Below are 23,671 nucleotides of genomic sequence, written 5' to 3'. Positions count from 1 at the left end.
GCTCTCTCTCCTCTGTTTGTATCCCTGCGTTATACTTCGCAAAGTTTCGTTTATGTAACTGCTCTTCAGGCGAACGACGCACTATCCTACTATAGTACTGACTACTCCGATCTTCCCTATATTTGGGCCATTTCTTTCTTTCCGCGCGCGTTAGGCCCTTGACCTGCGCGGTATTTAGTTTTCCTGATTTTGATAATGCATCCCGTTTCCCTGATAGTGTCCTCTCCCTCGCTGAGAGTTACCTCCTCGACCTCTTCCTCTCATCATGTTAATTTGCGGTTCATTCCTACCACCTTTTACTATTCCATTCTGATTTCTGAAACCTCGAAACTCTCTAGTTTCACGCCACCTATCTTCATTCTCGATTTTTTCTAAAAATTCATCGAATGTTCGATGAGTGCCTCCTACATAACGCTTTGAATCGTCAGGTAGCTTTTTCCACAACTCCCACACTATCTCCGATTCTGATCTACGATCTTTAAGATACTCCAAACGCTTGAACCATCCTTCACAGTATTCTTTCATGAGCCCACGCCCATGTTCTGGCATTCTGGCGACAACGAATTCTCTCCACAACCTATCTCTCTGTTGTGTGCCCCAGAATTCCTCAAGGAACTTTTCTTTGAAGTCTGTAAACTTCAAATTGTCGATATCCAAATTCAATCCCCAACGTTTAGCATGACCTGCTAAAGCGTCTATTACTAAATTAATTTTTTCTTTATCCGACATGTCTGTTGGTAAGACACGTTCACAATTTTTTATAAAATCCATTGGATGCCATCCACCTTGTTTCTTTTGAGGATCGTATTTTTCCTCCCTACTCAGTATTTCTGATTTTTGCATTACCAATGGGATACCACTACATTTAAGAAACGTCTGATTCTGAACTTGCTGACTTAACAATTTTATCTCATTACGCAGTGTATTTTCCTGCTCCTGCACACATGCATCAAAACTCAACATGGTATTGCGCAGTGTTTCAATATCAGCTGCCGTTTCTTTAACAATCTCTTTCTTTACAACTGGTACTATCACCTGTAATTTACTTTCAATTATTGGTTCTAATTTTTCACTAACCAAAGGTTCCACTGATTTCTCTATTCTCTGAATTTCGGTATCAAATCTTTTCTCTATTTCTGTGACTTTTCTCTGAACATTTGTTATTTCAGCCCTAATGCTATTTACTAATTTGTTTACCTCTGTGATACGCTGGCTTTGCGTATTCAAAATATCTAAATTGGCTTTTATTTTACCAGATAGGTTTTCATCCAATTGGGATATATGACTAGCCATTTCTGCTTTCAAACTAGCATTCCCTTCTCGAATTTGCGCCATCATACTATTTAACAAACTTGTTAATTCCATATCCTCTCCCTTGTGACTTGCATCCACAGATACATTGGGTTCTCTTTTCACTACCTTTGGTTTCACTTCCCGTTCCTCCTGTTTTGTGGGTGTGGATTCATCTATAGGATTTTCCAACCCTACAACAGTATCTATGGTCCCTAATTCTGGGTCTGACCTTGTAATGTTTTCGTCTTGCTTGTTACTATTCGACTCCATCTTATGCTGCTGTATTTCGTGCCTAATTGAAATGTTGATTAAACCAAGTATTACTTGTTTAACTCCTACTATTGGACTTTCTTTTGCTGCTTTGCAGGTTGTCGTCTTGAACTTACCAATTGTGGTATATATGTCTACAACAGAATTTTAAATTTAAAATTTTCTTGAAACTACCAGTTTATATAAAACACTTTTATTGCAGCCATTATTCTACAAACTTGGTAAGTCCTGTCACGGTCGCCACATGCGACCGAACCACCGAATCTTTCCATCAGTAAATGGGGTATGTTCTCAACTGACTCAGTTGTTTTAACCCCTCCACTGACGGAATGACCCGCTTCCTACTTCCGTATGTATAAAGCCAATACGGACTTGTAGCTGTCACGCCTTTGCGCTTACTGCTACGTATTTTAACCGTAAATAGCTCAGCCCTAATGGTACGAGGTAGTAGTGAATTCACGTTATTAATCTTTGAAGACAGCACAGCTGCCACAAGCTCAACTCACTTTTACTCCACTCCTACCATCGCCATTCCACCACATTAACTAGGTGCTACATGGGCCTTGCTAAATTCACTTGCGTATACATTTTTGACCGTTACTCGCCAGTATTTACCTATTGGATTAGTACACTCCTAACCGGACTATTTCTCAAAGAGCTGTGATGATTGAACGGGTTCGATCCACGGTCTACAGTGCCCTACAGTTCACACGGTAACACTGCCTACCTGACCCACTTAACTTGGTAGTGAGCTTATGTGTCCAATCACCACTGCTAGCAGCAGTGGATAATCCTATCAGCACGACGAGAGCAGCAGACTTACCGTCGAATCCTCCTGAAAATACTTATAACTACGGTCGCCAGCTCTGAAGGAGCAAAAGAATAAATCAATTTTTTGGCTCGTTTCAAAGTGAAACGGCTTGAGTTGAATTTAAACTTAATTCTGAATATTACTATTTCTGATCATTCTAGGTGATTCTACAAAGCAAATACTCTCTCAATTTCTGTGAGTTGGCTTGGTAATTACCACCAAGACAATTTAAGCAACTTAGGTTAACAAACTTCTACCCTTCAACTTATTTAATGATTTCGGGATATTACTCTTGGACAATTGCTATAGAATTAGTTAAGTGACTTTACTTGAAAGGTTATTCAGAAAAATTTAAGTAACTATAAATAGGCGACTCATTCTGGTGTGACCATTGCTCTTTTCTACATTCTTAAACGCTAAAGTATTCTACAACCAAAAGAATTGTAAATGAAGGAGGCGATGGTGGCCTCAGTCTGATTTCACTACACTATGTTTCAGGTTACTACACTTTACAAGGAACAACATGCGTCGTAATTTTGCTCATTACTATATTCTGTCTTCTGCACTTGCACAAAAGAAAACTGGTATTCTCCTTTTACATGTATACAAAGTTCGACTTAACAATTGCAAGCAGTCTTGCCTTGGGTAGACGTGTCGGTGCTGGTGGTGGGATGCATGTGGCTAACGCAGCTCTTCACGCCTCATGCCCTTAATGGCGGCTGGAACTACGAGCTGTAGCACTCGTATAAGCTACTGCACGTCCGCCATGAAATCTGGGCGCAGGAACTCTTACAATCAGCCCCAGTGGCATAGAGACGGCTTCGATAACCATTCGTCGCGTTCCACTCCACAAACGGCGACGGTATTCGCCTCTTCGCTGTTGCACAAACACTTTTGCGTGAGCACAATTACGCACGTCCGCTCACGTCAACACTCCCCAGGCCATTCCATTGTTCAGTCCCTGTGTCTCCAGCTACCTCTAGCTACGCTCGTATCACCAAGAGTGGGGGCGTTCCCCTACCACCTTTTCACCGAAATCATTTAGTATTTAAGAATATTTATATTTATTACCCTGGAGTTCATACCAGTCATAATAATTTACTACTAGCGCTTTATAACATTAAATCATACCGTAATAGCTTATAATTACCAAGAAAAAGAATACATTTGACTACATTGTCTGAGAGCCAGCGCTAATTCCCAGTTTCGCCAATAGATGGCATCAGGGTGCACTCCCGGGCAGTCTCACACCAGCGCGCCCGTTTCCGACGCGCGGGCTCCAAATTACTGTCAGCCCACCATCATTTCAGTTCCGTTACAAACGTTTGGAAACAAATCTGAGCAAGACAGAGTGTATGTGTGTGGAACAGGATTCGGTGAAAAGTGACACAGAGGAATGAGACGATGATATTATTTCCAGAACAGCAATGGGGAAGAGAGCGGGCTGCAGTTAATGAGGCAAGGTAACATTCGAATGAGAAGGAATGGAAGCGAATGGAGATAACGTACTCCATAACAAAAGCTTTGGAGAACATTCAGACGTATGGGCACGTGAAGACAATAGCTAACCGTTGACGACGAAGAAAGATTTTAAGCCGGCAGCCGCGAAGAAAAAGAATGTGAGGAAGGCGAGCGCTAAATGTAAATATCGTGTGACCAGGGCCTCCTATCAAGTAGACCGTTCGCCAGGTGCAAGTCTTTCGATTTGACGCCACTTCGGCGACTTGTGCGTCGATGGGGATGAAATGATGATGATTGGGACAACACAACTCCTAGTACCTGAGCGGAGAAAATCCCCGACCCAGTCAGGAATCGAACCCAGGCCCTTAGTAGTAACATTCTGTCACGCTGACCACTGAGCTACCAGGGACGGACATGGGAGCGCTAACATTGGGAAAATACACTACTGGCCATTAAAATTGCTTCACCACGAAGATGACGCGCTACAGACGCGAAATTTAACCGACAGGAAGAAGATGCTGTGATATGCAAATGATTAGCTTTCCAGAGCATTCACACAAGGTTGGCGCCAGTGGCGACACCTACAACATGCTGACATGAGGAAAGTTTCCAACCGATTTCTCATACACAAACAGCAGTTGACCGGCGTTCCCTGGTGAAACGTTGTTGTGATGCCTCGTGTAAGGAGGAGAAATGCGTACCATCACATTCCCGACTTTGATAGAGGTCGGACTGTAGCCTATCGCGATGGCGGTTTATCGTATCGCGACATTGCTGCTCGCTTCGAGATCCAATGAATGTTAGCAGAATATGGAATCGGTGGCTTCAGGAGGGTAATACTGAACGCCGTGCTGGATCCCAACGGCCTCGTATCACTAGCAGTCCAGATGACAGGCATCTTTTCCGCATGGCTGTAACGGATCGTGCAGCCACGTCTCAATCCCTGAGTCAACAGATGGGGATGTTTGCAATATAACAACCATCTGTACGAACAGTTCGACGACGTTTGCAGCAGCATGAGCTATCAGCTCGGAGACCACGGCTGCGGATACCCTTGACGCTGCATCACAGACAGGAGCGCCTGCGATGGTGTACTCAACGACGAACCTGGGTGCACGAATGGTAAAACGTCGTTTTTTCGGATGAATCCAGGTCCTGTTTACAGAATCATGATGCTCGCATCCGTGTTTGTGCGACATCGCTGTGAACGCACATTGGAAACGTGTATTCGTCATCGCCATACTGGCGTATCACCCGGCGTGATGGTATGAGATGCCATTGGTTACACGTCTCGGTCACCTTTTGTTCCCACTGACGGCACTTTGAACAGTGGACGCTACATTTCAGATGTGTTACGACCCGTGGCTTTACCCTTCGCTCTATCCCTGCGAAACCCTACATTTAAGTAGTATAATGAACGGCCGCATGTTGCAGGTGCTGTACGGGCCTTTCTGGATACAGAAAATGTTCGACTGCTGCCCTGGCCAGCACATTCTCCATATCTCTCACCAATTGAAAACGTCTGGTCAATGGTGGCCAAGCAAATGGCTCGTCACAGTACGCCATTCACTACTCTTGTTGAACTGTGGTATCGTGTTGAAGCTGCATGGGCAGCTGTACCTGCACACGCCATCCAAGCTCTGTTTGACTCAATTGCCAGGCGTATCAAGGCCGTTATTACGGCCAGAGGTGAATGTTCTGGTACTGATTTCTCAGGATCTATGCACCCAAATTGCGTGAAAATGTAATCACATGTCAGTTCTAGTATAATATATGTGTCCAAATAAAACCCGTCTATCATCTGCATTTCTTCTTGGTGTAGCAATTTTAATGGCCAGTTGTGTACATACAGCATGCGATGGAAGACAGAAGTCTAATGACGGATGTTTGGAACGAAAAAGGCCCTTGGAGGTTGGAAGAAGAAGAATAAGTAAAGAAGACAACCCTAGCATCAATCCTACTCTCAATACCGTACCGTAAGCTCCTTCAGATTCGCTTCACCCGATTTGACACCTCTCTTAAATCTGGATTAAACCAACGTTGTTAGTCCTAGCACCGGATCGCTGCAATCGCAGTTATTTCAAAACCCTCCCAGCTCCACTAGGATTATTTTATCAACGACACGAAGTAGTCCTCTACCCCAAGTACATCCCACATTGTGGGGTCTACGTTGTGTAGAGCACTAACCCATGCGCTCCAGTAAAGTCGTTACGTGAGCTATCAAAAGTTGCTTACGGCAGAAATGTCAGAACTGCGGACATTCGATGTTACGAAAATTTTCAAAACTGTACCTGGGGTTTTTGAGTATCTTGTTGATCGCCTCGAGGACCGACTCCTTGGTGAGTCGCAGCGTGTCCAGCTCGACGGCGGCGCCCTTGGCCACGTTCTTGCGCAGGTTGGCGTACTGGTCGGCCAGGAAGGGGACCCCCACCACGGGGACGCCGTGGTACACCGCCTCCATGGTACTCAGCATCCCTCCGTGGCTGATGAACACCTTCACGTTGGGGTGCGCTGGAAACCAGACAGTTTTGACATGCAGCGAGACATATTTCCTGCGGAAAGAGACAGTTGGCTTGGAAGGATACAACACTGAAGAGCCAAAGAAACCGGTACACCTGCCTATTATCGTGTCCGATCCCCGCGACCAAGCACATGTGTCGCAACACCACGTGGCATGGACTCGACATATGTCTGAAATAGTGTTCGAGGTAAATGACACCATGAATCGTGCAGTGCTCTCCGTAAACCCGTAAGATAGTACAAGGGAGTGGAGATCTTTTCTGAACAGCACGTTACAACGCATCCCAGATATACAGAAAATAAACAATTTTTTCAGCCTTCAGTTGCAAGGTAATTTTTACTCGTTTACCTAGGTTTCGATTCCAGTAATGGAATCTTCTTCAGAACAAAAAATTAAATTATTTTGAGACCCAAACACAGGCCATGTCACAGATTAAAAATTAAAACAATAAAAATAATCTGTGACATGGCCTGTGTTTGGGTCTCAAAATAATTTAATTTTTTGTTCTGAAGAAGATTCCATTACTGGAATCGAAACCTAGGTAAGCGAGTAAAAATTACCTTGCAACTGAAGGCTGGAAAAAAAAAGTTTATTTTCTGTACATTTCTGTTGCTGACGCGCTGCAGTATGTTAAAGATTTGTAAATCATCCCAGATATGCTCAATAATATTCATGTCTGGTGAGATTGGTGGGATGCGGAAGTGTTTAAACTCAGAAGAGTGTTCCTCAAGCCACTTTGTAGCAATTCTGGGCATGAGCGGTGTCACATTGTCCAGCTGGAATTGCCCAAACCCGTCGGAAAGCACAAAGGAAATGAATGGATGCAGGTGATCAGACAAGATGCTTAGGTACGTGTCACCTGCCAGAGTCGTATCTAGACGTATCAGGGGTCCCATATCACTCCAACTGCACGCGCCCTACACCATTACAAAGCCTCCACCGGCTTGAATACTCTCTTGCTGACGTCCAGGGTCCATGGATTCATGAGGTTGTCTCCGTACCCTTACACGTCCATCTGCTCGATACAATTTGAAACGAGACTCGTCTGACCAAGCAACGTCCAACGTCGGTGTTGACGGGCCCGGGAGAGGCGTAAAGATTTGTGTCGTGCAGTCATCAAGGGTACACGAGTGGTCCTTCCTCACCGAAAGCCCAAAAAAGTGGCTCTAAGCACTATGGGACTTAACATCTGAGGTCATCAGTCCCCTAGACTTAGAACTGCTTAAACCTAACTAACCTAAGGACATCACAGACATCCATGCCAGAGACAGAATTCGAAACTGCGACCGTAGCAACAGCGCTGTTCCAGACTCAACCGAAAGCCCATATCGGTGATGTTTCGTTCAATGTTTCACACGCTGACACTTGTTGATGGCCCAGCATTGAAATTTGCGGAAGGGTTGCACTTCTGTCACGTTGATCGATTGTCTTCAGTCGTCGTTGGTTCCCTTCTTGCAGGATCTTTTCCCGGCCGCAGCGATATCGGAGATTTGACGTTTTACCGGATTCCTGATGTACACGGTACACTCGCGAAATGATCGTACTGAAAAATCCCCACTTCATCGCTACCTCGGCGTTGATGTGTCCCATCACTCGTGCCCCGACTGTAACACCACGTTGAAACTCACTTAAATCTTGATAACCTGCTATTGTAGCAGCAGTAACTTATCTAACAACATTGCCAGACACTTGTTGTCTTATACAGGCGTTGCCGGCCACAGGGCCGTATTCTGCCTATTTACATCATTTGAATACGCATGCCAATACCGGTTTCTTTGGAGCTTCAGTGTAAGCAATTCAGAAATTCTATAAAAGTATACTATAAGATTCCGGGAGAACTGCCAGATGTCTGTAACATGCTGGTACGCTATTTCGGCGCAGAGTCTTCTGACCATCTTCAGGTGAATACTAACGGGCAGTACACGGAGCCTCCCAATTTAAGATTGCGCCGGTATATGCGTGGTATCCCAAGTGACAGTGCGCATGCGTTAACTGAGTGCAATCCCTATTTCTGTTGGACTGTGAGCCGGCCGGAGTGGCCGACCGGTTCTAGGCGCTTCAGTCTGGAGCCGAGCGACCGCTACGGTCGCTGGCTCGAATCCTACCTCGGGCATGGATGTATGTGATGTCCTTAGGTTAGTTAGGTTTAAGTAGTTCTAAGTTCTAGGGGACTGATGACCTCAGAAGTTAAGTCCCACAGTGCTCAGAGCCATTTGAACCATTCTGTAAGTCTGTGAGCTGCTCTATGCGTGAAAGCTCGCCTCTTCGGCATCAAAACGATTGCCTTTGCACGGTAAGATCGCAAGACGACGCAGATTACGCAGACGAAGTTTTTCTGTAATCGGGTCCCATGCAGAATTTATGGAAACCGCCGTCCCGATTTATAAGGGATTTGGACAGTCGTATTTCCACTGAGTCATTTGTGAGCGAGCTCCAAAAGTTTGATATATGGGCCACACTTTTTATTTCATTGCACTTCATCGAATGATCAGTGGGAATACAGTATTCAGCGAAAGCGAACGTATTTGCTTGGAGAAGGCGAGTATGCCGCTGATTCTCTACACGGTGTTTCCGTAAGAGCGTGCGAAAATGAAGTGGGACATAGAGAATGCTCCGTTGAACAGTCAGAGGTAGGGAACCTGGGGTTGGAGAAGTCAGCTTAAGGAGATATGGAAGTAAACTTATCAACCACTTTGTCTAGTATTACTGTTTTATTTACGACTAACATGCGTAAAATTTTGCATGTACTGCGCTGTTTATTTACATGTACATTCTTTATTTTCTCCAAGGAAACAAGTAGGACGAGCCTGGTTACTAGGAAATTATATTGCACCTATTGTTTACTTTACATATCCATGATGTGGCTTTGTTGTATCGTATTTACGTTGCCCCATGACCGATATGAATCAACCAAAGATCCATTCATTACTCAGTGTTGTTCAGAGACGTACAGTAAAATGATGGAGAAGCACCGGTACAGTATTTCCCGGTCGCTGTCCTATCCCATGGCCTGCGAGTTCTCCAGACCTGTACCTTTGATTATTTCCTAGCGAGATATCTGAAGTCACTCATGTATGAGACTCCAGCGGAAACGGAGATAGAATTAGCGGTCAGAATTGTAGCTACCTGTGATGTGATTTGAAACACACGTGGAATATCTGTCAGGGTGCGTCAGAATATTATTTGCCGATGTCATGATTGCATTGAGGTTGATGGCCATCAGTTTCAGGAGATTTTGTAAGATAGGGTACAAGTAGTACGTTCATTGTGTCAATGATGGTATTTGCATTTAACAACAAATAATGTAAATAAAAAAGTTCACAGTATTCAATGAACTGTGGACGAAGCCCGACCAACAGGCATTACACGCATTGATCAAAAATGATAGTGCATTGAGAATGGCTAGTTTCTAGCTGGAATCTAGATCTGCCAATAAAATTTTAAAAGGACGATTGATAGCTGAAATCTATTATTTACAAGTCAATATAACAGTCGCTGCGTGGAACAGCCTTCTGAATGGCAGGTAACCTGATGAAGTATGTTAACCTTCAGTTCCTATATTATGTGTCTTGAATATTACCTATTATGTTGTTTGTATAATAAGTGTTCAGTTACAAGTGTTACATCCCAACAGCAGTATAATGACCGCAGAATGGATATGCCTGCTGTTTATACTTAAGCTAGAACAGGTTTACAGGATTCATTGCACTACAAGTACAGTTTAATTATTCTAGGTGTTGTGTAAGGTTGTCAGCAATACATGTTGGTGAAAGTGTTTGCTGTTTCAGTGTGTGTGTGTTTCGGTAGTGCTGTCTGTGTTGGTGTACGAATTGGAGCTGCTGTCTTAGGTGCTTCGTGTGCCTTGCAGTGTTCTGTTATACGGCGGTGTCTGTCTGTATTCGTCATGTAAGGTCCTTGAAGCATCATCAGCGATTTTATTTGTTACCTCCCACTCGTATTTGCCTCTTATTGCCCGTATTGGTGTCTGATGTGCTGGTCTGTATCGGTGACAGTACAAAAGTATGTGTGAAGGTAGGAGACGAAGTACTGGCGGAAGTAAAGTTATGAGGACGCGACGTGAATCATGCTAGGATAGGTCAGTCGGTGTAACACTTACCCAAGAAAGGCAACGGTCCCGAGTTCGAGTCTCGGTCTGGCACTCACTTTTAATCTGCCAGGAACGTTCATATACAGCTGCTCGCTCGTCTAAAGATTCTCACCTGTTGTTGTTGTGGTCTTCAATCCAGAGACTGGTTTGATGCAGCCCTCCATGCTACTCTATTCTGAGCAAACTTCTTCACCTCCAAGTGACTACTGCAGCCTAACATCCTTCTGAATCTGCTTACTGTATTCATATCTTGGTCTCCCTCTAAGATTTTTACCCTCCACACAATATTAAATTGCTGATTCCTTGATGCCTCAGAACGTGTTCTACCAACCGATCCCCTCACCTAGTCAAGTTTTGCTACAAATTCCTCATCTCCCCAATTCTATTCAGTACCTCCTCATTAGTTTGTGATATACCCGTCAAAAGACTGGAAAATTGCTCAAGTTACACCAATACCCAGAAAGGGAAATAGGAGTAATCCGCTGAAATGCAGGTCCATATCACTAACGTCTATTTGTAGTAGCGTTTTGGAACATACACTATATTCGAACATTATGAATTATCTCGAAGAAAACGATTTATTGACACACAGTCAGCACGCATTCAGGAAACATCGTTCTTGTGAAACACGACTAGCTCTTTATATTTATGAAGTAATGAGTGCTATTGACAGGGGATGTCAAATTGATTCCATATTTTTAGATTTCCACGAGGCTTTCCAAACTGTTCCTCACAAGCGTTTCCTAACCAAACTGCATGTCTATAGAATATCGCCTCAGTTGTGCTACTGGATTCGTAATTTCCTGTCAGAAAGGTCTCAATTCATCGTAATAAGGAAAAGTTCTCTGTATCACCAGATTTCGAAAGCTTCTATTCTCTTCTTGTCTAAACTATTCATCATCCATGTTACACTTCCATACATGGCTACACTTCATACAAATGCTTTCAGAAAATACTTCCTGACACTCAAATCTACACTCGATGTTAACAAATTTGTCTTCTTCAGAAACGCTTTTCTTGCCATTGCTAGTCTACATTTTATATCCTCTCTAACTCGACCATGATCACTTATTTTACTCCCCAAAACAGCAAAACTCATCTACTTCTTTAAGTATGTCATTTCCTAATCTGATTCCCTCAGCATCACCTAATTTAATTCGACTTCATTTCATTATATAAAATTAATCGTCGGTAAAGGAGATGCCAGACTGAGATTCATTGGAAGAATCCTAAGGAAATGCAATCCGAAAACAAAGGAAGTAGGTTACAGTACACTTGTTCGCCCACTGCTTGAATACTGCTCATCAGTGTGGGATCCGTACCAGATAGGGTTGATAGAAGAGATAGAGAAGATCCAATGCAGAGCAGCGCGCTTCGTTAAAGCATTATTTAGTAATCGCGAAAGCGTTACGGAGGTGATAGATACTCTAGTGGAAGACTCTGCAGGAGAGACGCTCAGTAGCTCGGTACGGGCTTCGAGGACATACCTTCACCGAGGAGTCAAGCAGTATATTGCTCCCTCCTACATATATCTCGCGAAGAGACCATGAGGATAAAATCTGAGAGATTAGAGCCCACACAGAGGCATACCGACAACACGAACAATATGAGACTGGAAGAGAAGGGAGAACTGATAGAGGTACTGAAAGTAACCTCCGCCACACACCATCAAGTGGCTTGCGGAGTATGGATGTAGATGTAGATGTAGATTATCTTCATTTTACTTTTGTTGATACATCAGATTCGCACCTAATGACTAGAAAGCTGCACAGGTCACACCAACACCCAAGAAGTGAAATAGGACTGCTACCCTTACAGAATTAGGAGCTACCATACTGACAGAAAATTGCACCAGATCGGAGTGGCTGTCGTCGTCCCTTAACGTTTTGTAAGAATACATCTGACGTGGGGGTTGTTAGGCACTATGGAATGGGAGGCAGGTGCGATCCCGTTGCGAGGATTCGTCAGCAAAGGGCTGTAACTCGTTCTGACGTGAATGTAAAGACCACCTGCATTGGCCAGATAGATGTGGGAGCGTCTGTGTGCCTGGAACCCTGAACAGCTACCTGCACGACTTCGTGGGGCGATCCGTAGGGTGAGGGGCTGGCGGGGAGTGGGAACTCTGAGCGACCTGGGACTAGCGCGTCGGTACTGTGGGGTCTCTCGCTGGCGTTGACGGTGTGGGTTGGGTTGGGTGACGCCTCACTCCACCTCTGCTGCACGCTTGTCAGTCTGCCAGCAGGCGCTATTGTCCACGGACACTGCGCTGTGTTCCACGGGGCTGCGAGGCGCACAGGTGTTTCAGGCTGCCGGCCTGCTGTTGGTACGCCACATGAGTTGTAACACAGTACATACATGTCGTAGCAGCTAATGCGTCTCCAATACTTCACCCCTTACTAAATAAAATATGATCCTTTCTTCCCTGCAACTTCTGTTGCAGTGTGAATGGGCTATCGTCTTTTGACCTGTGTTCTGTGGTATGCATTTGTTTTGAGTTGAATGCGTACATATGTGTTTTTCTTTTACTGTGTGATATTTCGTAATTCTTACATACACAGTTTTTTTAATGTCATACATACATGCAACAGTAATTTCCCATTGTTCATGGTAATGAGAACAACTACTTTGGGTATGAAACTTCCTGGCAGATTAAAACTGTGTGCCCGACCGAGACTCGAACTCGGGACCTTTGCCTTTCGCGGGCAAGTGCTCTACCATCTGAGCTACCGAAGCACGACTCACGCCCGGTACTCTCAGCTTTACTTCTGCCAGTATCTCGTCTCCTACCTTCCAAACTTTACAGAAGCTCTTCTGCGAACCTTGCAGAACTAGCACCCCAATGATCAATGGACCTTGCCGTTGGTGCGGAGGCTTGCGTGCCTCAACGATACAGATAGGTACGGTAGGTTACAGGGGCAGCAGTCTGGATGATTGACTGATCTGGCCTTGTAACATTAACCAAAACGGCCTTGCTGTGCTGGTACTGTCAACGGCTGAAAGCAAGGGGAAACTACAGCCGTACTTTTTCCCGAGGGCTAGCAGCTTTACTGTATGGTTAAATGATGATGGCGTCCTCTTGGGTAAAATATTCCGGAGGTAAAATAGTCCCCCATTCGGATCTCTGGGCGGGAACTACTCCGAAGGATGTTGTTATCAGGAGAAAGGCAACTGGCGTTCTACGGGTCAGAGCGTGGAATGTCAGATGTCTTAATCGGGCAGGTAGGGAATTGGATAGGTTAAAGTTAGATATAGTGGGAATTAGTGAAGTTCAGTGGCAGGAGGAACAAGACTTCTGGTCAGAGGATACAGGATTATAAATACAAAATCAAATAAAGGTAATGCAGGAGTAAGTTTAATAATGAATAAAAAAATAGGAATGCGGGTAAGCTACTATAAACAGCATAGTGAACGCGTTATTGTGGCCAAGATAGATACGAAATCCACGACTACGACAGTAGTACAAGTTCATATGCCAACTAGCTCTGCAGATGATGAAGAAATTGATGAAATGTATGATGAGATAAAAGAAATTATTCAGGTAGTGAAGGGAGACGAAAATTTAGGTGAATATGGAATGGGGGTGAGGAATTAAAGAGGAAGCTGCCTGGTAGAATTTTGCACAGAGCCTAACTTAATCATAACGAATACTTGGTTCAAGAATCATAAAAGAAGGTTGTACACATGGAAGAAGCCTGGAGATACTAACAGGTTTCAAATAGATTATATAATGGTCAGACGGAGATTTAGCAACCCGGCTTTAAATTGTAAGACACTTCCAGGGGCAGATGTGGACTCTGACCACAATCAATTGATTATGAACTGTAGATTAAAACTAAAGAAACTGCAAAAAGGTGGGAACTTGAGAAGATGGGACTTGGATAAGATGACAGAACCAGAGGTTGTAGATAGTTTCAGTGAGAACATTAGGGAACGATTCACAAGAATGGGGGAAAGAAATACAGTAGAAGAAGAATGGGTAGCTTTGAGGGATGAAATAGTGAAGGCAGCAGAGGATCTACATTTCTACATTTATACTCCGCAAGACACCCAACGGTGTGTGGCGGAGGATCAAGTAGGTAAAAAGACGAGGGCTAATAGAAATCCTTGGCTAACAGAAGAGATACTGAATTTAATTGATGAAAGGAGAAAATACAAAAATTAAGTAAATGAAGCAGGCAAAAAGGAATACAAACGTCTAAAAAAATTAGATCGACAGGAAGTGCAAAATAGCTAAGCAGGGATGGCTAGAGAACAAATGTAAGAATGCAGAGGCGTATATCACTAGGGGTAAGATAGTTACTGCCTACAGAGGAATTAAACAGACCTTTGGAGAAAAGAGAACCACTTGCACGAATATCGACAGCTCAGATGGAAACCCAGTTCTAAGCAAAGAAGGGAAAGCAGGAAGGTGGAAGGAGCATATAGAGGGTCTATACAAGGGCGATGTTCTTGAGGACAATATTATGGAAATGGAAGAGGAGATAGAAGAAAATGAAATGGGAGATATGATACTGCGTGAAGAGTTTGACAGAGCACTGAAAAACCTAAGTCGAAACAAGGCCCCGAAAGTAGACAACATTCCATTAGAACTACTGACGGTCTTGGGAGAGCCAGTCGTGACAAAACTCTACCATCTAGTGAGCAAGATGTATGAGACAGCCGAAATGCCCTAAGACTTCAAAAAGAATAAAATAATTCCAATCCCGAAGAAAGCAGGGGTTGACAGATATGAAAATTACCGAACTATCAGTTTAATAGGCCACGGCTGCAAAATACTAACACGAATTCTTTACAGACGAATGGAAAAACTGGTAGAAGCCGACCTCGGGGAAGAGCAGTTTGGATTCCGTAGAACTGTTGGAAGACGCGAGGCAATACTGACCCTACGACTTATCTTAGAAAATAGATTAAGAAAAGGCAAACCTACATTTCTTGCATTTGTAGACTTAGAGAAAGCTTTTGACAATGTTGACTGGAATACTCTGTTTCAAATTATGAAGGTGGCAGGGGTAAAATACAGGGAGCGAAAGGCTATTTACAATTTATACAGAAACCAGATGGCACTTATAAGAGTCGAGGGGCATGAACGGGAAGCAGTGGTTATGATGGGTGTGAGACAGGGTTCTAGCATATCCCCGAAGTTATTCAATCTGTATATTGAGCAAGCAGTAAAGGAAACAAAAGAAAAATTCGGAGTAAGTAATAAAATCCATGGAGAAGAAATAAAAACTATGAGGTTCGCCGATGACATTGTAATTCTGTCAGAGACAGCAAAGGACCTGGAAGACCAGCAGAACGGAATGGACAGTGTCTTGAAAGGAGGTATAAGATGAACATCAACAAAAGCAAAATTAGGATAATGGAATGTAGTCGATTTAAGTCGGGTGATGCTGAGGGAATTAGGTTAGGAAATGAGACACTTAAAGTAGTAAGAGTTTTGCTATTTGGGGAGCAAAATAACTGATGATGGTCTAAGTAGAGAGGATATAAAACGTAGATTGGTAATGGCAAGGAAAGCGTTTCTGAAGAAGAGAAATTTTTTAACATCGAGTATAGATTTAAGTGTCAGGAAGTCGTTTCTGAAAGTATTTGTATGGAGTGTAGCCATGTACGGAAGTGAAACGTGAACGGTAAATAGTTTTGACAAAAAGAGAATAGAGGCTTTCGAAATGTGGTGCTACAGAAGAATGCTGAAGGTTAGATTGGTAGATCACATAACTAATGAGGAGGTATTGAATAGAGTTTGAGAGAAGAGAAATTTGTGGCAAGACTAGAAGAACGGATCGGTTGGTAGGACTTATTCTGAGGCATCAAGGGATCACCAATTTAGTATTGGAGGGAAACGCGGATGGTAAAAATCGTAGAGGGAGACTAAGAGATGAATACACTAAGCAGATTCAGAAGGATGTAGGTTGCAGTAGGTACTGGGAGATGAAGAAACTTGCACACGATAGAGTAGCATGGAGAGCTGCATCAGACCAGTCTCTGAACTGAAGACCAAAACAACACCGTAATTCAGTCTGCATCGCCTAATTTAGTTGGACTAAAATCCAATACCGTTGCCTTCCTATTGCTGACATTCATCTTGTGATCTCTTTTCAAGACATTATCCACTTCATTCACGTGCTCTTCCAAGTCCTTTGGTGTTCTTGACAGAATTATAATGTCATCAGCGAAACTTAAAGTTTTTATTTCTTCTCTCTGAACTTTAATTCTCTTCCTAAATTTCTGCTTGGTTTCGTTCACAGGTTGCTCAGTGTAAAAACTGAATAACATATGGTTTAGTATTCCTTCTCTACATCCTGTCTCACTCTTTTCTCAAGCATTGTTTCCCACTCATGTCGTTCGACTCTTTATAGATGCAGTGTAGTTTATTTACAAGTTGTGGATAATGTTTCCTTCCCTGCGTTCAAAGCTGCTGCAACAATTTCGAAGAGTAGTATCTAGTCACCATTGTCAAAATCTTTCTGTACACGTATAAAAGCTATAAATGTAGGTTGGCTTTCTTTAACCTATCTTCTGAGATATGTCGTAGGGGCAATATGGCCTCGCGTGTTCCTACATTTCCGTGGAACCCAAACTGATCTTTACAGGGGTGGCTTCAACCTGTTTTTTCATTCATTTGTAAATAATTCGCATCGGTATGATGCAACCATAACTTATTACACTGCTGCTTGGATAATATTAACACCTATTACCATCTGCCTTTCTTTATTTTGAATACTTCTTGTAGTCTGACGGTATTTCTCCTATCTCTGACATCTTGCACATCAGGTGGAATATTTTTGTCATGACTGCCTCTTCCAGTGATTTGAATAATTATGATCGAGAGACTTCTACTCTAGAGCCTTGTTTCCACTTACGCCTTTAAATTTTCCGTCAAATGCTTCACACAGCGCTATATCTCACATTCATCTAATTCGGCGTCTCTATCTGTACCATTGTTTTCAAGTACGCCATTCTATATGTTCCTTCTACCTTTCAGCTTTCCTTTCTTTGCTCAGGACGGGCTTGCCATGTGAGCTCTTAATAGAGGTATTAACAGAAGTTCCTCTCTTTTCTCCAGAGATCTGTCTAATTTTGCTGTAAGCTGCATTTATCGTCCCCTTTGTCATGCACCTTCTACGGTTTTGTACTTCTTGTCCAACAATTCCTGCTTTACTATGTTGCACTTTCTGTCAGTGTTCTTTTTTAGACGTCTGCATTCCCTGTTGCCTGCGTCGTTCGATGCATTTTTTATTTTCTCCTTTTGTCAGTTCAATATCTCGTGTGTTATGCTAGGATTTCTACTAGGCTTTGTCTTTTTGCCTTTACTAATTCATCTCTCAAAGTTACCTTTCGTCTTCTATAGCGTTCTTTCACCTGTATGTACCAATATTTGCCTAATACTCCCTTTGAAAGTCTTATTAACCTTTGTTTTCATTTCCATCTCCTTAGTTTCCTCCTCAGTTTCATGCTGCGTTCAAACCTAATAAATTAGGTGTTTCATGATATGTATTCGCAGTTGCGAATACTAACAAAGGAATGACGACATTGAAAATTTGTACCGGATTGGGAAACGAACTTCCATGTGACATGTCCAAAGGAAAATTGGATTGCTCTTCTTAACAGCACAGGTACTGCAATATCGAATTTATTTGAAGATACCAGGCTATGCCCGTCAATTAAAAAGTCCTTCCCCGTACGGAAATCACAAAATGTTTGTACGAGTACAGATTGTGACGTGAGAATGAGGACATATGGACTTTGAGTCTGGCTGTGAGCAGTGTACGGATAGCCAAATTTGGTTAAGGCGAACGCTCGTGTACAGCGGGAAATCCGGATTCGAGTTCCGGCGCGACACAAATTTAAGTGTCGTCATTCTCTTATACAGTTCTATACGCTACTGGTAATACATTTCACGCATTTCATAGCGATTATAGTCGGCGCAGCGCCTCTTCCTTCGGACATGCATGCATGTACGAAGGAAAATCGCATCTTTTCTCTTAATTATATAGGCATTGCAATACGGTAATAAATTATGGTCCGAGTCCACAACCGGTCCTGGAAATATTTTGTAGTTTTAAATCTTGCTTCGAAACGTGTCTTAAAATCTGTCTTGAACTTCTGGTGCCTTCAGATCTCCCCCATATACAGGGTGGTCCATTGATCGTGACCGGGCCAAATATTTCACGAAATAAGAGTCAAACGAAAAAACTACAAAGGACGAAACTTGTCCAGCTTGAAGGGGGAAACCAGATGGCGCTATGATTGGCCCGCTAGATGGCGCTGCCATAGGTCAAACGGATATCAACTGCGTTTTTTAAAACAGGAACCCCCCATTTTGTTTACATATTCGTGTTGTATGTAAATAAATATGAATGTTTTAGTTGGACCACAGTTTTCGCTTTGTGATGGATGTCGCTGTAATAGTCACAAACATATGGCTCACAATTTTAGACGAACAGTTGGTAACAGGTAGGCTTTTTAAATTAAAATACAGAACGTAGGTACCTTTGAACATTTTATTTCGGTTGTTCCAATGTGACACATGTACCTTTGTGAAATCATTTCTGAGAACGCATGCTGTTACAGCGTGATTACTTGTAAATGCACATTAATGCAATAAATGCTCAAAATGATGTCCGTCAGTTGGCAATATGTGAACGACATTCCTCTCAACAGCGAGTAGTTTGCCTTCCATAATGTTCGCACATGAATTGACAATGCGCTGACGTATGTCGTCAGGCGTTGTCGGTGGATCACGATAGCAAATATCCTTCAACTTTCCCCACAGAAAGAAATCCGGGGAAGTCAGATTCGGTGAACGAGCAGGCCATGGTATAATGCTTCGACGACCAATCCACCTGTCATGAAATATGCTATTCAATACCGCTTCAAACGCACGCGAGCTATATGCCGGACATCCATCATGTTGGAAGTACACCGCCATTCAGTCATGCAGTGAAACATCTTGTAGTAACATCGGTAGAACATAACGTAGGAAATCAGCATACATTGCACCATTTAGATTGCCATCGATAAAATAGGGGCCAATTAGCCTTCCTCCAATAATGCCGCACCATACATTAACCCGCCATGGTCGCTGATGTTCCACTTGTCGCAGCCATCGTGGATTTTCCGTTTCCCAATAGTGCATATTACGCCGGTTTACGTTACCGCTCTTGGTCAATGACGCTTCGTCGCTAAATAGAACGCGTACAAGAAATCTGTCATCGTCTGGCAATTTCTCTTGTGCCTAGTGCAGAACTGTACACGACGTTCAAACTCGTCGCCATGCAATTCCTGGTGCACAGAAATATGGTACGGGTGCAGCCGATGTTGATGTAGCATTCTCAACACCAACGTTTTTGAGATTCCCGATTCTCGCGCAATTTGTCTGCTTCTGATTTGCGGATTAGCCGCGACAGCAGCTAAAACACCTACTTGGGCATTATCATTTGTTGCAGGTCGTGGTTGTCGTTTCACATGTGACTGGACACTTCCTGTCTCCTTAAATAAAACTACCCGGCGAAAGGTCCGGACACTTCCTGTCTCCTTAAATAAAACTATCCGGCGAAAGGTCCGGACACTTGACGTCCAGGATACCGAGCAGCATACATAGCACACACCCGTTGGGAATTTTGATCACAGTAGCCACACATCGACACGATATCGACCTTTTCCGCAATTGGTAAACGGTCCATTTTAACTAGTGTAATGTATCACGAAGCAAATACCGTCCGCACTGGCGGAATGTTACGTTATACCACGTATTTATACTTTTGTGACTATTACAGCGCCATCTATCACAAAGCGAAAAAAGTGGTCCATCTAAAACACTCATTTTCTTTACGTACTACACGAAATTGTAATAAAAATGGAGTTTCTTATTTAAAAAAACCACTGTTATATCCGTTTGACCTATGGCAGCGCGATCTAGCGGGCCAACCATAGCGTCATCTGGTTTCGCCCTTCAAGATGAGTTTCGTTCTTTGTAGTTTTTTCGTTTGATGCTTATTTCGTGAGATTTTTGGCTCGGTCACTACCAATGGACCACCTGCACAAAATTTTCTGTCTTGATCCTTAAACGAAGTATTAGCAGTGATGCCAGATGGTGACCTTTCAATAGTTACAAAGTGGGTTCTGCACTATATTGGTACTGTACAATTCTCCCAGCGTGGGTGCAGCATAGGCGTTTGGTACCAGCGTTGTCAACTGTTTGATAAGTAAATTCGTGGTAGAGAGACCAGCTGACTTGCCTTAATGGAAAGAGGTAGGTACAGAAAATGATGCACGATGTCGTGCACGTACCCAGGATGTCGTTCTGGGGCGCCCACTTGATGATCTTGACGTTGGGCGGCTGTCCAGGCAAGGAGTCGGACTCCCACTTCCAGAGCACCTTTTGGGGCAGCTCCTGGAAGGCCTCCAGGAAGGCGCGCCTGCTGGCTTCGCCAAGCTTGTCGCTCCGGACGTTGGTGCCCAGGCTCATGAAGATGGCCCCGTCTTTTGCCGAGTCCAGGAACTCCTTCAGGTCCTGCAGTGAAACAAGTAAACGTTTGGTAATGATCGCGATGATGTCTTTAAGGGGACCTGGATGTCGTCAGGCTCCAAAAAATGGAATTTTTAAGAAAATCCTGTGATTCTTTCTGATTATCAAAAAATATACATTACGTATAGTACTTTATCGTTTTCGTGTTTAAATGCATTTTTAAAGAAGATGCGATGCGTGAGTTCTAGGGAAGCAGCCTACTTAGGCCGTATAGAATTCGTATGCTTTCCATTGTGTGCCAGCCTAGTCCGCTGTAACTAGCTATGACGTCACGAATGTTGGGCAGTACCTTAAAAGTAAAGTAAATAATCTGAAAAGTTAATAGCATGTCAGGAGTGATGCTAAAATGATGATGTGTTAAGTTTCAGTTTACTAACTGAAACAGTTTTCGAAATTTGGACATTTTACGTAAAAAAAACTTTGGCGCAACAGGAAGGAGCTAGAAACTTAAAAATTTATATTCGGATTCCTTTTTCATTGCAATTTAATGGAAACAGCATGCTGGGTCTCACAAAGTAATGTTTTGGTTGAAATTCATGGTTTTCTGTTTTTGTCTCCTAAGAGTATGGAAGCAAGATAGATTAAGTAAGTGAATAGATAAAGATAGGATGTTTAGATTTAGTTACAATGGAGATACGCTAGAATAACAACGATGTGAGAAGTTTCCAAAAGGTAGCTATAAAAATATAGCTGTAGCGTCTCTCGAAAGGGCAAGTTCAGAGCTCATCTATTGCGTCCAGTGCAACTAAACTAATTCTCTCGCCAAAAGTATTTAACCTAGCCACATAAGAATTTTATTACAGATGCTTACCTGTGTGCTGATAGCACAATTAAATTGAGAGCTTCATTGGCCTTCAGCGAATGAAGCAATTAATTATTGAGTAAGTTCAAGTGGTGTTTTGCTAGCCCAGCGGCTAGTGAGGAAGGCAAATGTTGTCGGCTGCGCCTTCGGCGGTCCGCACCGCGGCTAAATAGAACGCTGCGATCTAGAGTCAGGCCCCAGTTCTAGATTCGTAGCAGCGCGCACTCCGAGTCGGAAGCCGCGTCGCGTTTGTGCAGTTGCAAGGAACAGCCTTGGATGCCGTATCATGTAACTCGGTATGCACATAATAATGAGTTCTCATTGGGGTTAAGTGATAATTGCGGAACGACTCCAGTGATTTATTCTCAGTTTGCGTATGTCGTATTTTCACGTGTCGCCGCAGGACAGACCTACCGTTACTAGCGTGGCGTTTGATCAGTTAATATCAAATTTTGGCGAGCATTCACTTTGAACATTTACATCGATAACGGTTACTGAACAGTTTCGTTATCTGGGGATAATAGGAGCTGCTCAATAGACTCTGAACTAGAGATGGGCAAACTGAAACACGTAGCTGTTTCGAAACAAATGAAACAGTACAATGTAATGTTTCGATACGCTGTTTCGAAACAGTGAAACAGTTTGTGTTTTGTAATCTAATAAACCCACACATTTTATCATCTTGAATGTCTGCTATATAAGTATGCCCATATAAACACAAATGAGGTGCGAGAGCGCTAATCATATCGCAGAAAGTATGAAACTATCACTTAGGCGTATTGGCAGTTTCGTATTTCATGCAGCAAATGCACTGCTTTCGTGTCGTGTGACTTTCATACTTTTCAATGGGCTGAGGACAGCCATAGCTGAAGACAGAAGAACCACCACGAACGGAACTGAAGATGGGAGCAAACTGCAGAAACTACTGATATGCTACTGGGATTCCCAAATTCCGTTAGTATGGGTAATATACCCATCCTGCTAATTTCCATGCACACAAAGGGAATCATTGTGGATAATAGGCACATTGACTATAGACTCACAAATAACGCCAAATAATTCGAATAAATAACAAAATATAACAGAACAAATTTTTGTCTTTAAAGGTGTTTCGAACCGTTACTATAAATTCACCATGCTCCCCAGCCCTTCCCGTTCACCATTACACTATAAGTGATATGTTAGACAGATTGCTTGCAATTATACCTACATCAAATTTACACTCCTGGAAATTGAAATAAGAACACCGTGAATTCATTGTCCCAGGAAGGGGAAACTTTATTGACACATTCCTGGGGTCAGATACATCACATGCTCACACTGACAGAACCACAGGCACATAGACACAGGCAACAGGGCATGCACAATGTCGGCACTAGTACAGTGTATATCCACCTTTCGCAGCAATGCAGGCTGCTATTCTCCCATGGAGACGATCGTAGAGATGCTGGATGTAGTCCTGTGGAACGGCTTGCCATGCCATTTCCACCTGGCGCCTCAGTTGGACCAGCGTTCGTGCTGGACGTGCAGACCGCGTGAGACGACGCTTCATCCAGTCCCAAACATGCTCAATGGGGGACAGATCCGGAGATCTTGCTGGCCAGGGTAGTTGACTTACACCTTCTAGAGCACGTTGGGTGGCACGGGATACATGCGGACGTGCATTGTCCTGTTGAAACAGCAAGTTCCCTTGCCGGTCTAGGAATGGTGGAACGATGGGTTCGATGACGGTTTGGATGTACCGTGCACTATTCAGCGTCCCCTCGACGATCACCAGTGGTGTACGGCCAGTGTAGGAGATCGCTCCCCACACCATGATGCCGGGTGTTGGCCCTGTGTGCCTCGGTCGTATGCAGTCCTGATTGTGGCGCTCA

General features: G+C 43.4%; 1 protein-coding gene across 1 annotated transcript in view; it reads right to left on the bottom strand.

The window, feature by feature from the left end:
• Window positions 1-23,671, bottom strand: part of LOC126425047 (UDP-glucosyltransferase 2-like) — a 125,007-nt gene that overhangs the window by 19,223 nt on the left and 82,113 nt on the right. The window contains exons 3-4 of the mRNA XM_050087956.1: window positions 20,758-20,980; window positions 6,127-6,346 (exon numbers count right to left, since the gene is read on the bottom strand). Of these exons, the coding sequence (XP_049943913.1) occupies window positions 6,127-6,346; window positions 20,758-20,980 (443 nt within the window). The remainder of the gene's footprint in view (window positions 1-6,126; window positions 6,347-20,757; window positions 20,981-23,671) is intronic.

Source organism: Schistocerca serialis, chromosome 10 (genome assembly GCF_023864345.2).
Source record: "Schistocerca serialis cubense isolate TAMUIC-IGC-003099 chromosome 10, iqSchSeri2.2, whole genome shotgun sequence".
Taxonomy (NCBI): domain Eukaryota; kingdom Metazoa; phylum Arthropoda; class Insecta; order Orthoptera; family Acrididae; genus Schistocerca; species Schistocerca serialis.
The sequence above is the reverse complement of the archived record's forward strand: the minus strand, read 5'-3'. Positions and strand labels throughout refer to the sequence as shown.